The 15034-nt window shown below is 57.1% G+C and overlaps 1 protein-coding gene and 1 long non-coding RNA gene across 9 annotated transcripts in view; one reads left to right on the top strand and one right to left on the bottom strand.

Moving 5' to 3' along the window:
- The first annotated feature begins 461 nt into the window (after positions 1 to 461).
- On the top strand, positions 462 to 5074 carry LOC141546804 (uncharacterized). Its single transcript, XR_012483424.1, has 3 exons — positions 462 to 502; positions 2695 to 2858; positions 3458 to 5074. It is a non-coding gene; the product is annotated as an uncharacterized LOC141546804 (long non-coding RNA).
- Positions 4285 to 15034, bottom strand: part of IGF2 (insulin like growth factor 2) — a 25361-nt gene continuing 14611 nt past the window's right edge. For all 8 annotated transcript variants that reach the window (XM_074274899.1, XM_074274904.1, XM_074274900.1 and 5 more), the window contains 2 exons: positions 10148 to 10308; positions 4285 to 9046 (listed from right to left, as the gene is read on the bottom strand). In XM_074274899.1, coding sequence (XP_074131000.1) covers positions 8810 to 9046; positions 10148 to 10308 — 398 coding nt within the window. In that variant the 3' untranslated portion in view covers positions 4285 to 8809. The remainder of the gene's footprint in view (positions 9047 to 10147; positions 10309 to 15034) is intronic.

Raw genomic sequence — 15034 nt, 5'->3', positions numbered from 1 at the left:
CTGGGAACCCTTCTCATTCACACCCAGGTTGGACCGGAGATCTCCGTGGTCCCTCCTGGTCCAGAGACTTGGACTCTTGGCAATTAAGGCCGCCTTGGGAACCTCATACTCCCATGGGCTCTTTCCTTATTGACCTTGACCCTGGCTTCCTCTCTGGGGGCAGCAGTGCCCTGACCCGGCGAGGGATGATTGCCCTCCAGCTGGAAATTCTAGTTAGAGTTAAGTTGGGTAGATCAGGCTCTGAGGTGGGGAGGGGGGCTCTAAGAATACTGGGGAGACGTTGGCCAGGGACATGGCAGCCCCAAAGTCACTTCGGTCTTGGACTACAGTAAGAGAGAGCCCTCAGCAGGGGGCAGTTCTCAGCAGGAGAATGAGGTCCAGTTCTGGGCCCACAAGTGAGGAAGGGCATTATGGGGGATCTGGAGGAGGGGCAGGAAAGGGGTCAGTTGAGGGAAGCAGAATGGGGGTGGGGAAAGAAGGCTCAGAGAGTGGCGGTCAGTTGGTCAGTAAGGCGGTCGGTCAGTCAGTAGATCAGGTGGTCAGTCAGTCAGTTGGTTGAGCAGTCAGTCAGTATGACAGTTAGTTAGTCAGGCAATTGGTTGGGCAGTCAGTCTTGGATTTGAGGGTGGGGGGAAAGACCAGAAAGTCAGGTGCCCAAGCAGGAGGGGAAGGAAGCATGGCAGTAAGTCCTGTAGTCAGTCAATCAGTCAGTCCTGTAGTTAATCAGTCAGTCAGTCCTGTAGTTGGTCAATCAGTCAGTCCTGTAGCCAGTCAGTCACTCAGTCACTCAGTCAGTCCTGTAGTCGGTCAGTCAGTCAGTCAGTCCTGTAGTTGGTCAATCAGTCAGTCCTGTAGTTGGTCAATCAGTCAGTCCTGTAGTCAGTCAATCACTCAGTCAGTCCTGTAGCTGGTCAGTCAGTCAGTCCTGTAGTTAATCAGTCAGTCAGTCCTGTAGTTGGTCAATCAGTCAGTCCTGTAGTTGGTCAATCAGTCAGTCCTGTAGTCAGTCAATTACTCAGTCAGTCCTGTAGCTGGTCAGTCAGTCAGTCCTGTAGTTGGTCAATCAGTCAGTCCTGTAGTCAGTCAGTCAGTCACTCCTGTAGCTGGTCATTCAGTCAGTCCTGTAGTCCTGTAGTCAGTCAGTCAGTCAGTCAGTCCTGTAGTTGGTCAGTCAGTCCTGTAGTCAGTCAGTCAGTCAATCAGTCAGTCCTGTAGCTGGTCATTCAGTCAGTCCTGTAGTCAGTCAGTCAGTCAGTCAGTCAGTCCTGTAGTTGGTCAGTCAGTCAGTCCTGTAGCTGGTCATTCAGTCAGTCCTGTAGTCAGCCAGTCAGTCAGTCCTGTAGTCAGTCAGTCAGTCAGTCAGTCAGTCCTGTAGTTGGTCAGTCAGTCAGTCAGTCCTATAGTTGGTCAATCAGTCAGTCCTGTAGTCAGTCAGTCAGTCAGTCCTGTAGCTGGTCATTCAGTCAGTCCTGTAGTCAGTCAGTCAGTCAGTCAGTCCTGTAGCTGGTCATTCAGTCAGTCCTGTAGTCAGTCAGTCAGTCAGTCAGTCCTGTAGTCAGTCAGTCAGTCAGTCCTGTAGTCAGTCAGTCAGTCAGTCAGTCCTGTAGTCAGTCCTGTGGTCAGTCAGTCAGTCAGTCAGTCCTGTAGTGAGTCAATCAGTCAGTCAGTCAGTCCTGTAGTTGGTCAGTCAGTCAGTCCTATAGTTGGTCAATCAGTCAGTCCTGTAGTCAGTCAGTCAGTCAGTCAGTCCTGTAGTTGGTCAGTCAGTCAGTCCTGTAGTCAGTCCTGTGGTCAGTCAGTCCTGTAGTGAGTCAATCAGTCAGTCAGTCCTATAGTTGGTCAGTCAGTCAGTCCTATAGTTGGTCAATCAGTCAGTCCTGTAGTCAGTCAGTCAGTCAGTCAGTGCTGTAGCTGGTCAGTCAGTTAGTCCTGTAGTCAGTCAGTCAGTCAGTCAGTCAGTCCTGTAGCTGGTCATTCAGTCAGTCCTGTAGTCAGTCAGTCAGTCAGTCCTGTAGTTGGTCAATCAGTCAGTCCTGTAGCTGGTCAGTCAGTCAGTCCTGTAGTCAGTCAGTCAGTCAGTCAGTGCTGTAGCTGGTCAGTCAGTCAGTCCTGTAGTTAGTCAGTTGATCAGTCAGGCATTTGGTTGGTGCCGTCAAGTCAGTGGGGGAGGGTGGTGGTTGGTCCCAGAACACCCAGAAGTGAAGGAGGTAAATGAAGGGGGGAATCTGGGACTGGGGCTTAGCAGGGATGCTGAGGAATAGATCCGGGGAGATTGCGGCTCTCCAGAGGTGAGAGAGGGAAGGGAGGTGACAATAGTGGTTCCGGGGAGCGGGGTCCCTGGTGACTAAGAATAACAAGGTTAATAGCGAACACAGGAAAAGACGGAGAATGAAAACTGGTAAAGAGTCACTGAGCAGGGAAGTGGCCGGTGTGACTGAGGATGAGCCCAAGACCGCGACTGTCTCTGCAGCTGAGATGGCGTGGGGTGGGGGGAGCGCCTCCCCCGGGCTCACTCGCTGGGCCCCTTCTCTTGCTAGCGGGCTCCACCTCGGGGCTCCCTTCCCCTCCTGCTTGGGCACCTGACTTTCTGGTCTTTTTTCCCACAGCCCCACGGGCCCTGGGTCGGGAGCCCCACCTTGCTCCCTCCTCCCCATCAGGTGGGGACTGTCTTTCTGCTTCTGTCTGTATCCGCAGCCCTTGGCCCAGTCCCCAGCTTACCATTAGTACTTGCTAGTAAGTAAGCACTTAATAAGTGCCTGTGGTTTACCTGGCGGGGAACTGAGGAGACCAGGCCGGAGACTGGGAGGTCGGGATCAGAAAGGAGAGAAGACTGAGGGAAGCCCCGAAGCCACTGAAAAGTGAGGAGTCTGGGAGTCTACGGTCTGGGCCCCAGGGTCTGGCCCAAGGACAGGGATTGCTGGGCAATCACGGTAGAGGGAGGACCTGGAAGTGGCAGGGGGCTCCCCGTGACCGCCAGTGGGGAGGGAGGAGCAGGAGGCCTTGGGGATGAGGGGCGGCCGAGAGAGGGGCGGGCGGCTTTGGCCGGGGGGGGGCACCCTTGGCCAGGACGAATGGGGGGGTGCGGACCTGAGTGAGGAGCCCGGGGTGGGGGAGGGACGCGGGGCCCAGGGTCGGGAAGGAAACAGAAGCTCTCGGTGCCCTCAGCACCTGGAGAGTGGCTGGGCAGGGTGAAGTTTAGGGCTGGACACCCCGGCTTTGGTGCTGCAAGAATCCTCAGGCTGAGCTCTGCATGAGCCTCTGAAGCGCCGCCTCGCCCCCAGCTGCCCCCACCCCCGGCCACTTTGTGGGTTCTGCCCTCGGGTAGCGGCTGTTATTTGGGTGTTGGGGAGATGGGAGGAGGGCAGAGGGAGAAGCTGGGGGGAAGGTCCTCTCCTGCCCACAGGTTCCCTTCCTCCTAGCCTCCTTCCACCATGACCTTCAGCCCTTCCCCCCACAGACATCCTGCAAAAATTGTCAGAGGAATGCTCCTAAAGCACAGACCTGCTCCCGTCATGTCCCTCAAGAGCCTCCCATGGCTCCCTGCTCAAATTCCCATCCATCCATCAGGCCTTCAACATCCCCCGCCATCTGGACCTGGTGCTCCTTGTGGACCCTCTCCTGAAGAGCTGGGCACTCCAGGGGCCCCCAGCTCCCTGCCCCCACCATCCATCTTGTCTCCGGTCTGTCAGTGGTTTGCAAGTACCCGGTGCTGAGTCCTTCCCCAGGAGGCCCCGGGGCCCCTCTCCTTCCTGCCCCCGCCTCACCGCCGAAACCGCCATTTTCTTTCTCCCAGACTGGCCTTGGCCTAAAATGGCGGCCCTCGTTTCCCGCCCCCAGCCTTCCAGCCCCACTTGGTGGGTCCTGGGGTCATGGCGCAGCTTTTATTCGAAGCACCCTCTTCTCCTCGTCTTCGGGGGGGCCCAAGGCCGGCCCAGACGGAACCCCAGGGCCATTTGTATTTTGGGTTTTCAGGGGCCCCTCCCACCCTTTTCCAGGTGGATTGGCAGTCAGGGGAGTGGGCTTTTGGGGTACTGTGGGAGAAAGACACCCTAGCCTAGAAGGTGATTGGTAAAAGCCAGCACAGCTGCCCAAGAGAAGCTCGAGGATGGCCCACTCACCCCCCCCTCCCCCCCGCAGCTTCCAGCCCAACAAAGGCTTGGGCCACTTTGCAGGGACCTGCCTCTGGATGCCCCCTTCCCACCGAGGGGACCCCATCCTGTCCTGCGCCTCCCCCTTGCCATTTCCCTCCTCCCCAGAAGGAAAAAGGGGAGCCAGGCCCGAAGGTGAGAATAACTGGTAGCTTTATTGATAATGCAAAGTATAACATCTACAAAACTTGAGAAGAGAAAGTTTTGCAGATTAACCAAGCTGAGCATACATAAATGAACCCATCAGCCCCGATACAATATCTCCCTCCCACCCCCTGTTGTACAAAACAGAAGCCAATAACATGTATTGAACCCCCAAGTTCAGTGGTCTTCGAGTGACGATGGCAAAATCAGGAGAGGAAGGGATCCTCCCTTCGGGTCTTCCAGAAGCATCTGGGAAAACCGGCCCAAGACCAGGGTGGAGATGGGGGGATCAGACAGGATGGTTCTGTCGCTGGGGTCCGGGGACGTCAGGACAGCGGAGAGCGCCGTGACTCTGGGGTGCTGTGACGGCCGGGAAGCTTCTCTGGTCGGCAAGGCGTCCTCGCGGTGGCGATGGGTGGTGAACGCGCGCGAACGACTGGCCAGCCTCTCGTTGGCCGGAGGATGCTGGGAATCGGTGGAGCTGCTGCCCCGGGCCCGCAGGCTGCCCAAGAGCAGAGGGTGGACATTGCTTTTGTTCAAAATTGTCTTTGACTTTTCGAAAGCCAATTGGCGCCGGGGGTCTCGTTTCCCCGGTTTGCTGCTACCTCAGCCAAGTTTGGTTGGTTGGTTTTTTAATGGATTTTCTTGGGTTTTCAGAAGCCAATTGATAACCCAAAGGTGCCCAATTGAAGTTCCAATGGTCCAAATTTTGATGGACATGGTAGCCGTCTCAGCAGATGGTTGGGTTGTTACTGTAATCAGGTTTTAGAAGCCAATTGCTGCCCAATTAATGCCCAGATTTTGCTGAGATGATTTCGACTTTAATAATTCATATTACTCTCCACCATTCCTGTCATCCAGGCTGCTTAGAATGTGTCTGCCGTCTATTTGGGGGTTAGCCTCCGTCCCAAATTCTCTCCCTCTAAGGAGCCCCTGGGATGGTTATCTGGGGTCTCCAAGCTGGCTGGAGGAGGGAGGTGTCCCGCAGAGCGACTGACCCGAAGACCAACGTGGGTCGGAAAAAGCTTCGGGTCAGTCGCCCCGTCCTCCGCCTCGGACCCGGAGACTTGGCCACCAGAGCCCTCGACTAGGGATCCGAGGCGACCTGCTGGCGAAACGCTGAGAAAGCCAGTGATCTCTCCCACCCACAGGCGCTTCCACCAGAGACTGGAGCAGCCTCCCCAGAGTGGACAGGAGGAGGCCACGTTCCTTCCGGACAGTGGGAACCTTCCTGGCCACAGGGGAGCCCCCTCGCAGGCCCCCAGGAGCTCAGCTCTGCTCCCTGGCTCCTGGCTTGGGAGGACCATCCAAGGGACGGGCCCTCCCCACTCTCACTGTCCACACCCCCCTACAATCCTCAGGACAGTAACAGTGTTCCCCAAACAGTCACACACAGATCCACATGGCACCCAAGCGGGCTCTCGGCCCAGAGCGCTGGAGAAAGCGATAAAGGAAAAGAAAAGAAACAGAAGGAAGAATTTCCAGCAGATCTCTGGGGGCCTCTGCTCCACAAGAACAGCAATGGAGGAGGCCTGGGCTGTCCCTGCAGGAGACATCCCCTTCCTGGTATCTTGGAGGTGGGGTAAGCCCCCCTCCAGGACTGGCTCTCAGCTTAACAGGGATAATAAGAAAAAAAAAATGATTATATGCAAATATATGAGGAGGCAGCACCAGGGATACTCTAGAAGGGGCCAGGCGACCCTTGATATAACACTGAGTATCTTTGGGCTTGGTTTAAGCCTCCCCTTTTTTTGGGTTTTTTTATAGTTTTAAAATTTTTTTTAACTATTATTTTTATTTTTATTATTTTTTTGGTTCAAAGCAAAAACTATCCAAGCTGTTTGGTGCTTGCCTTAAAGCAAAACTACGTTGCCTTAAAAAAAAAAAAAAAAGAACCCCAACAACAAACAAACAACAAAACAAAACACAAAACAAAACAGAAACAAAAAAGAGAAGGAAAAAATACCCCAGTGAGAAAAAAGTTAATAAAATTTGAAAATTTGCTCTCCTGGGTTTTAGACCTGCAATGTGCAACTCGTTCATGACTCTCTCTGACTTCCCGCTCTTCCAAAAATAAAAATAAAAAATAAAACCATCCCCCTCCCAACCCACACCCCATTCTTTCCCTCCCCCCTGCTTCCACCCTGCCCTGCTCCTGCACACGCTCCCCGGCCCTGCGTTTGTGAGCGGGGAGCTTTCTTTGGAAAGGAGCTAAAGGACTCTGGGAGGAAGCTTCAGACGGCCGGTGGCGGCCGAAGGGTCCCGGCCCGGGGGGACGGGGGCCGGGGACCTTCGGGAGCCTCGAGCCGCCTCTCCCACCTCCGCTTTGGACCAATCTCATTCCTCGCCTGCTTCTACATCCCTCGGTTAGGAAATAAATAAGAGGAGCTGATGTTCCCCAAGGTTTGTGGCTGTTGTACGGTCTGTGGTTGAGTGCCGTTCTGTTCGGGGCATGTATTGGCTCAATGGTGCACGGTGACAGAGGAAGGGGCTGAGAGGGGGCTGCCGGCCTCCCCTCGGGCTGGGGAAGGCCGGGCGACTGGTTGGCTCTTTGGGAGGTGGGATTTGGAAGCCCAGGCGAGGGGCAGGTTCTGGTTCTCACCCCGGCCTGCCCCCCCCAGGAGGAGGGAGGTCGGAGCGCACCCCCAGGAGGTAATGCCTCCTCAGCCTGGGCCTGCTGGACCCGCAGGCCAGCCGGCCAAATGGGAGGCCAAATAGTCCGAACGGAAACGGTGGAGCCTCGGCCACCCCCAGCTCTGGCTTTTGGGGTTGCCCTAAGAGGAGGAATCCCAGCCTTAAGAAAATGAGGCTTAAAGGTGGGATTCCTCCCTCCGGCCCACCCTCGACCTGGCCGGGCCCACAACCTTTCGAGAAGGGGCTGGACCAGGGGAGGGTGGGGGGAGGGGACGAGAGGCGCTGGGGGTGGGGGCGGGAGGGGGGAAAACAGAGGTCCAGAGACCGATTTTTGTGGGTACAGGATGATACAGAGCGGCACTGGAGAAAGTTATGGAAAAAAAGCTACCTGCTGTGTGAGAGAAGGGGGCTGGCGGGAGCTCTGAGGGGGAAGGGGGAAGCGCAAGAGGGGAGCCCGTGCCAGGGCGGCCGAGAACGCCGGGTGGAACAGGCTCTTGGCTCCCTGATGCTGAGGGCACGCCCGGTGTCTGCTGGTTTCTGGGAGCTCTTCCTGGAGGTGTGTGATTGTGTGACTGTGAGTGTGTGATTGTGTGTCTGTGAGTGTGTGTGCGAGTATGTGTCTGTGAGTATGTGTGTGACTGTGAGTGTGTGATTGTGTCTGTGTGTGATTGTGTGTCTGTGAGTGTGTGTGTGATTGTGTGTCTGTGAGTGTGTGTGTGATTGTGTGTCTGTGAGTGTGTGTGATTGTGTGTCTGTGAGTGTGTGTGCGAGTATGTGTCTGTGAGTATGTGTGTGACTGTGAGTGTGTGATTGTGTCTGTGTGTGATTGTGTGTCTGTGAGTGTGTGAGTGTGTGTGTGTGATTGTGTGTCTGTGAGTGTGTGTGATTGTGTGTCTGTGAGTGTATGTGTGGGTGTGAGTGTGAAAGAGCCTGCCCAGCAAAGCGCCCCAGAAGCGGGGAGCAAGAGCCGCGTTCTGCGCCCGTTCTCCGAGGGAGAAGCCGGCTGCCCGCCCGGGCAGGGCCCGCTCTTGGGCTTCCGGGATGAGGTGTCCTTCCCCTCCTGTCCGGCCAGCTCACTTTAGCACCATGAACACGCTGCCAGAGGCGCACCGGGGTCCGGGGACCAGCCAGGTGCAGCTCTTCGGCGGAGATGACAAAGGGTCTGGGTCAGGTGAGCGGCGGCGAGGGTGGTGGGCGCCCTCGCTGTGGGCCCCTGGCGGGCCCGGCCTGCTCCTTTCTCTGTGTTTAGCCTCCTCTCTGCCTCTCCCTATCTGTGGGTGGTACCGGGTGCCAGCGGGCACCCGGACTGCGGTGGGGAACCTGCGCCTGCACTGGGGTTCCTCCTCGGGATGGTAGATGGTGGGAAAGGAGCAGAGCATGAGGTTGGTTCAAAGACCCGCGGTGGTCTGGGAGCCGATTTTGAGAACGTGCCAATTGGGAGAATGCCCGGGAGGGGGCTGGGGGATCCCTCACGTCTGGGGGGGTGGCGGGCTCCAGGCACACGGGGTGCCAGGAGCTCCCTCTGGGGCCCGGCTCCGGCCGCTGTAGTTGGGCGCCCTGCCACAGTCCAAGGCCAATCTGACTGAGGAGCAGGGGCCCTGCCGGAGCGGGGACGCTGCTGAGCCCACGGGGCTTTGGGGGTTTGGGCTCAAAGACATCCTCCAGACGTGATAGGGGAAAAGGCGCTGCCGGGGTGGGGGGCTGCCCCCGGGGACACCCGGGGGCAGCCCCTCAGAGCCCCTTGGTATGGGGGGAGGGGGGAGGCGGCGGGTGGAGGGAAGACTAAGAAAGCTTTGGAACAATAGAGGCCAAATTAGTGGAGAGAGAAGGAGAGAGAGCATGAAGAGGTCAATCCCAGGGGCAGAGCGGCAGGGCGCCGCCCGTTACTGCTGACGGGTCGCCTTTGCGGATGAGGCGACCGAGCGCAGGGGGTCTTCGCTGGGCAGGCTGATCAGGGCACGGTGCTGCTGGGCCTCTCTGATCGCTTCCAGCGCCTGGGCTCTGAGGCGGTCCCTGCGGGCACGGAGGAGGGCAGGCAGGCCCCTCCGGAGGCGGTGGGCGGACTTCTGCCAGGTGTCAAGCTTGAAGAACTTGCCCACAGGGTATCTAGGGAAGTTTTCCTGAGGGCGGGAGGGGAGGAGGGAGGAAGAGAGCAGAATTGGCGTAAAGAGCCGCGCCAGGCCCGGGAGCAGGGGCCAGCCAGGAGCGGTGGTCAGAACCAGCAGGTCTTCCCGTGGCGCCGGGACCAGCCTCGGGAGCTACGGAAGGCCCGGAGGACAGGGCCCGGAGCAGGCCGGACCCAGGTCGGGGCTTCCTAGCTTGGTGGGGACTGCACGGGTGAGGGGCACGGGGTGAGTGGCAGAGACCCAGGGCCTGCCTTCCTGGCGCCCAGCCCACCCCCCCAGAGACCCCCCAAACGATTGTGAGAACAAGCGGAGAGAACTGGAAAGGCCAAAGATGGCTCCGTGGCCGGCCTGGCAGCCGCCCGCGACTCCCAGAAAGCCTCAGAGAGCGGGAGATCAGCAGATCCGCCATCTTCCTCCCTGCCAGTCAGTGGACAGATCTGCCGCCCCACTCTGGGCTGGCCCTGAGAGGACCGGACCTCTCCATCGGGAGGCTCCGGGGCCCACTGGGTGGCTCCGGGGCCCATCGGGGGGTTCTGGGACCCCGGCCGCCCACTCACACTAGTCACGTCTCTCTGCTCATTCTTGTTCTCACAACCATCCCCAAAGGCCCCTGTCCCCATTGGCAAGAGGAAAGTCAGACTCAGAGGAGGAACATGGCTGGCAAAGGCCACAGCGGGCACCCACAGGGCACCGGGAGCTCCCTGGGCAAGGTGCAGGCTCAGGCCTTTGCTGAAGAGAAAAGTGCTGGGAAGGGGAAAGCTTTGGGAAAGGACAGCTTGGAAGGGGGGGAGCGTGGGGAAGAGGGGGCAGACCCCCCGGGAGGCGGGAGGCCTGAGAAGGCAGCTCAGGCCTCCCGCCTCCCGGGGGGCTCCTCTGCGCATCTCAGGCGTGGACCCTGGCAAGGGGGCTGGCGCTCCTCCTGGCAGGGGGGCGAGGGAGACGGACCGTGCCTGGGGCCTGTGGGGGTCGGGGTGTGCCCGGGGCCTGAGGAGGCCGGCGTGTGCCCGGGGCCTGAGGACTGGAGCTGGGAGGACCCTGCTCCCCCTCTCTTTGCGCCTGGCTTCTGGCCATGGTTAGGAGTCTCCGGGCACTTACCGGGAGCACCATCATGGAGGCTGACAGGTCTCGCTCGGACTTGGCGGGGGTGGCGCAGTAGGTCTCCAGTAGGGCCAGATCGCAGCTGCGGAAGCAGCATTCTTCCACGATGCCGCGATTCAGGCGGCGGCTCACGCGGCTCAGAGGCCTGCCAGGAAGACCTGCAGGGAGGAAGGGGGAGCCCGTCAGCCCAAAGTGCAGGAGGGGAAACTGAGGCTGGAGGCCCAGAGAGGGGGAGAGCCAGGGGAGACAGCCCCTGGTACCGGCTGCCACCAGCCAAATCCCTAGGGCTCTAGGGTCAATGGGCCAAGCATGCATTTGACACCTGCTGAGTGCACAGTCCTGGGCCAAGTTCTTTGGAAGCTCTGAGAGAGAGGAGGAGGAGGAGGAGGAGGAGGAGGAGGAGGAGGAGGAGGAGGAGGAGGAGGAGGAGGAGGAGGAGGAGGAGGAGGAGGAGGAGGAGGAGGAGGAGGAGGAAGAGGAGGAGGAGAAGGAGGAGGAGGAGGAGGAGGAGGAGGAGGAGGAGGAGGAGGAGGAGGAGGAGGAGGTGTCACCCACAGAATAGAACAGAGTGGAGGTTTCCAAAGGACGTGCCCCCAGCCCGGGGGACACGCTGCCCCCCATTTTCCAGAGGAAGCCACTGGTCTGGCCTCCACCTTAGGAAGAAGATGAAACAGATCCAGCGGCTTGCTAAGGATCCCATAGGACAACTAGAGGTGAAGCCCCCACGGCCCCAGCCCAGGAAGTCGCCTGTGGGGGAAACTGAGGCCCTGGCAGGGCACAGAAGGAAGGCGAAACTTGGGGAGAGCCGCGTCCGGGGGCGCCTGCTAAGCCCCTGGCCAGCTTCAGGTAGCCTGTACCCGCTGCTGGCCTCGCTGCTTCCCCACGACCAGTCTGAGCTGAGGCGCAGCCCCCCCCCCACGAAGCTCCGGCAAGCCCAGGGGGCTGCGCTGCCCCGGAGGGGACCCTGGCTCTCTGGCGCTGCCGCCCTGCCTCGGCCCACCTGGCTCTGGCTGGCCCTGCCCGCCCGGGAGAGGAGCCTGGGGCAGTGGTGAAGGAGGGCAAGGAAGAAGACGGGAGGGGAGGAGTGAGTCGCCTTAAACAATCCCCAATCCATCTCTCCCCCCATCCTCTCCCTCACCCTCAGGTCCGGGGACAAGCTGCTCTCCCTCCATCTGACCCTGGCTAGCTCCTTCCCCTCCCTGCCCCCCCAGACTTAGTTTCCTCCTTAAGGAGAAGGGGAAGCGGGAAGCGCTCCCCACACGGGAGGCCCGGGCCAGGTCTGAGGGAGCGGAAGAGATGGGGGCTCCTTTTTTTCACTAACACTGAGCAGAGGTGGGGGCTGCCTCTCTACAAGCAAGGGGAAGGGGAAGGAGGGGGGGCGGAGGGGGGCTGTGCAGCCCCCAGGGGAGGCCTTGTACTCTTTATCCCCGCAATAGCGAGCCTGGCCCAGTGCTGTGCACACAGCAGGCGCTAAATCACTCGATCCAACCCCGCAGCCTTTATTAAGCGTCTACTGTGTGCAGAGCACTGTGCTAAGCACTGGGGGAGACGCTCAGAGAAGGATAAGGAAGGACTGAGGTTTGGGGTGCAGAGGGCACTGGGGGTGAAAAAAGTGAGGGAGCCTGCCTGCTAGGGGTCCCTTTTGCAGCAAGGCCGAGTCTCGTGTCGCTCACACTTGCGCGCGCGCACGCACGCAGATCCTGATCGATCAAGTGGGGAGACACTCCCAGCCCTGCCCCCCCCCCCACCACCCCCCCCGCCTGCGCTGCCCGTCTCAGCCGCGGACTCCTTGGCCATCCCTGCCCAAGCCCGGAGCCTCGCTCTGCCCCCCAAATCCCGGCCCCGCGCCCGGGATTATTGTGTGCGACCGCGGAACCCAAGAATGTGCCCCGTCAGCACCCGCAGCGCGGGCACGACTCTTATCAGCTGTGGGGAGGAGGAAACGGGAGCTGTTTATAAAGAAGCCCCGGCTCGCTCCGCCCCACCCCCTCCTGCGGGGCTGCCTCCCTTCTCTGCCTCCCTTCTCGGCTTCTCTTCCTTTCTCTGCCGCTTGTTGCTTCCTACCCGGCCTGAGAGCGCGCGGCTGGCCCTGCTCTCCAGGACTCCCTGCCCATACCCCCTCTCCCCCCGGGGCTGCGCTCCGGAGAGACTTGGCCAGGATGGGGGGCAGGGCTGCCCACGGTCCTTGGAGAGGACGCCCTGCCTCCTCAGCGAGGGAGGCGAAGTTGCCCAAGAAATTCCTAGAGATGCAGCAGGACCCTATTCGTTAAGGGAAAGTGGAGGGGGGGGCAGGGAGCAGCAGAAGGTTCTATGCCCGCTATCAACGCTGCTTCCCATTTGGCCCCTCAGAAATCCTTCCCAAGTCTCATGGGTCTTTCATTTTACAAAGAAGAAAACTGCACCTCAGGGCTGGGACTTCCAACACCACCTCTGTCCCGTTTGCATGATCCCCCATAGGAGAGAACAGATGGGGAGGGCAGAGAGAAACAGAAACACAGAGAGAAAAAGAAAAAGAGAGATAGAGAGAAACAGAGACAGAGAGAGAAAGAGACAGAGACAAAGAGAGGGAGACAGAGAAGGAAAGGCAGATTGGGAAAGAGAGAAACAGAGGGAGACTGTGTATGTGAGAGACACGCAGAGAGAAACAGACAGAGACAGAGATAGGGAAAGACAACTAGTGATTGGGAGAGACATAAACAAGGACAGAGACTGTGTGTGTGACAGAGAGAGAGAGAGAGAGAGAGAGAGAGAGAGAGAGAGAGAGAGAGAGAGAGAGAGAGAGAGAGAGAGAGAAACAGAGGGAGACTGTATGTGAAAGACAGAGATAGACAAAGAGAAAAAGAGATACACAGAGAGACAAAAAAACAGATAGAGAGATAAGAGACAGAGAGAGACAGGGAAAGACAGGTAGAGATTGGGAGAGAGAGAGAAACCGAGGGAGACTGTATGTGAAAGGCAGAGATAGAAAAAGACACACACAGAGAGAGAAAGACAGAGAGACAAGAGACAGAGAGACAGGGAAAGACAGGTAGAGATTGGGGGAGAGAGAGAAACAGAGGGAGACTGTATGTGAAAGACAGAGATAGACAAAGAGAAAAAGAGACACACAGAGAGACAAAAAACAGAGAGACAAGACACAGAGAGAGACAGGGAAAGAAAACTAGAGATTGGGAGAGAGGGAAAAACAGAGGGAGACTGTATGTGAAAGAGAGATAGACAAAGAGGAAAAGAGATACACAGAGAGACAAAAAAAAAAAACAGATAGACAAGAGACAGAGAGAGACAGGGAAAGAAAACTAGAGATTGGGAGAGAGAGAAACAGAGGGAGACTGTATGTGAAAGATAGAGATAGACAAAGAGAAAAAGAGATACACAGACAAAAAAAACAGAGAGACAAGAGACAGAGAGAGACAGGGAAAGACAGGTAGAGATTGGGAGAGAGAGAAACAGAGGGAGACTATATGTGAAAGACAGAGATAGACAAAGAGAAAAAGAGACACAGAGAGAGACAAAAATACAGATAGAGACACAAGAGACAGAGAGAGACAGGGAAAGAAAACGAGATTGGGAGAGAGAGAAAAACAGAGGGAGACTGTGTATGTGAAAGAGAGAGATAGACAAAGAGAAAAAGAGACACAGAGAGACAAAAAAACAGATAGAGAGACAAGAGAGAGAGAGACAGGGAAAGACAGGTAAAGATTGGGAGAGAGAGAGAAACAGAGGGAGACTGTGTATGTGAAAGACAGAGATAGACAAAGAGAAAAAGAGACACACAGAGAGAAAAAGAGAGACAAGAGACAGGGAAAGAAAATTAGAGATTGGGAGAGAGAGAGAAACAGAGGGAGACTGTATGTGAAAGACAGAGATAGACAAAGAGAAAAAGAGACATAGAGAGAGACAAAAAGAGAGACAGAGAGAGACAGGGAAAGACAGCTAGAGATTGGGAGAGACAAAAACAGGGATAGAAACTGTGTGTGTGACAAAAAGATACACAGAGACAGACAGAGACAAAGAGAGGCAGACAGAGAAGGAAAGACAGAGATTGGAAGAGAGAGAAACAGGGAGACTGTGTGTATGTGAGAGACAAAGAGAGAGAGACAGAGACAGAGAGAGGGAGAAACAGACAGACAGACAGAGACAGCAACAGATAGAGACAGAGAGGCAGAGACAGGGAAATACAACTAGAGATTATCGAGAGACAAAAACTGGGATAGAAACTGTGTGTGTGACAAAAAAGATACACAGAGAAAGACAGAGAGACAGAGACAGACAAAGAGAGGGAGACAGAAAGGGAAAGACAGATTGGGAGAGAGAAACAGAGGGAGAAGGTGTGTATGTGAGAGATAGAGAGGCAGAAAAAGAGAGAGTAAGGGAACGACAGCTAGAGATTGGGAGAAATAGAAGCAGAGGGAGATTGTGCGTGTATATCTGAAAGAAAGAAAGAAACAGAGGGACAGGGACAGAGACAGAGAGTCTAGCAATTGCCATTCCTCTCTGGAGGATCGCTTCCCTTTCCAGAGCAGCCAGGGAAAACAAGAAAGGAAGGAGAGACAGGCAGAAAGACAGTGACCGAGACAAAGAAAGGAGAGTGTCCTTGAGAGGCGTTTGAGCAGGAGGCTCAGGGAAAGCCTGGACACCAGGCGATGGGAGACAGGGAGGCAGAGCTCAGGAAAGACCAGATAGAAGCACATTCAGAGATAAGGGGAGGCCGAGATAGGCAGACCGGGAAATGGAGACAGGAAAAGAGAACGACAAAGAGACCGATGGAGAGACTGAGACGGAGGGAGTAGACAAAGAGACAGGGACGGAAGGAACTGGGGACCGGAGGAGGCGCGGAGGCTGCTCTATCTGGGGACCCGAGAAGGAGGACAAAGAGCGGGAGAG

The sequence above is a fragment of the Sminthopsis crassicaudata genome, chromosome 6, assembly GCF_048593235.1.
Source record: "Sminthopsis crassicaudata isolate SCR6 chromosome 6, ASM4859323v1, whole genome shotgun sequence".
NCBI lineage: Eukaryota > Metazoa > Chordata > Mammalia > Dasyuromorphia > Dasyuridae > Sminthopsis > Sminthopsis crassicaudata.
The sequence above is the reverse complement of the archived record's forward strand: the minus strand, read 5'-3'. Positions and strand labels throughout refer to the sequence as shown.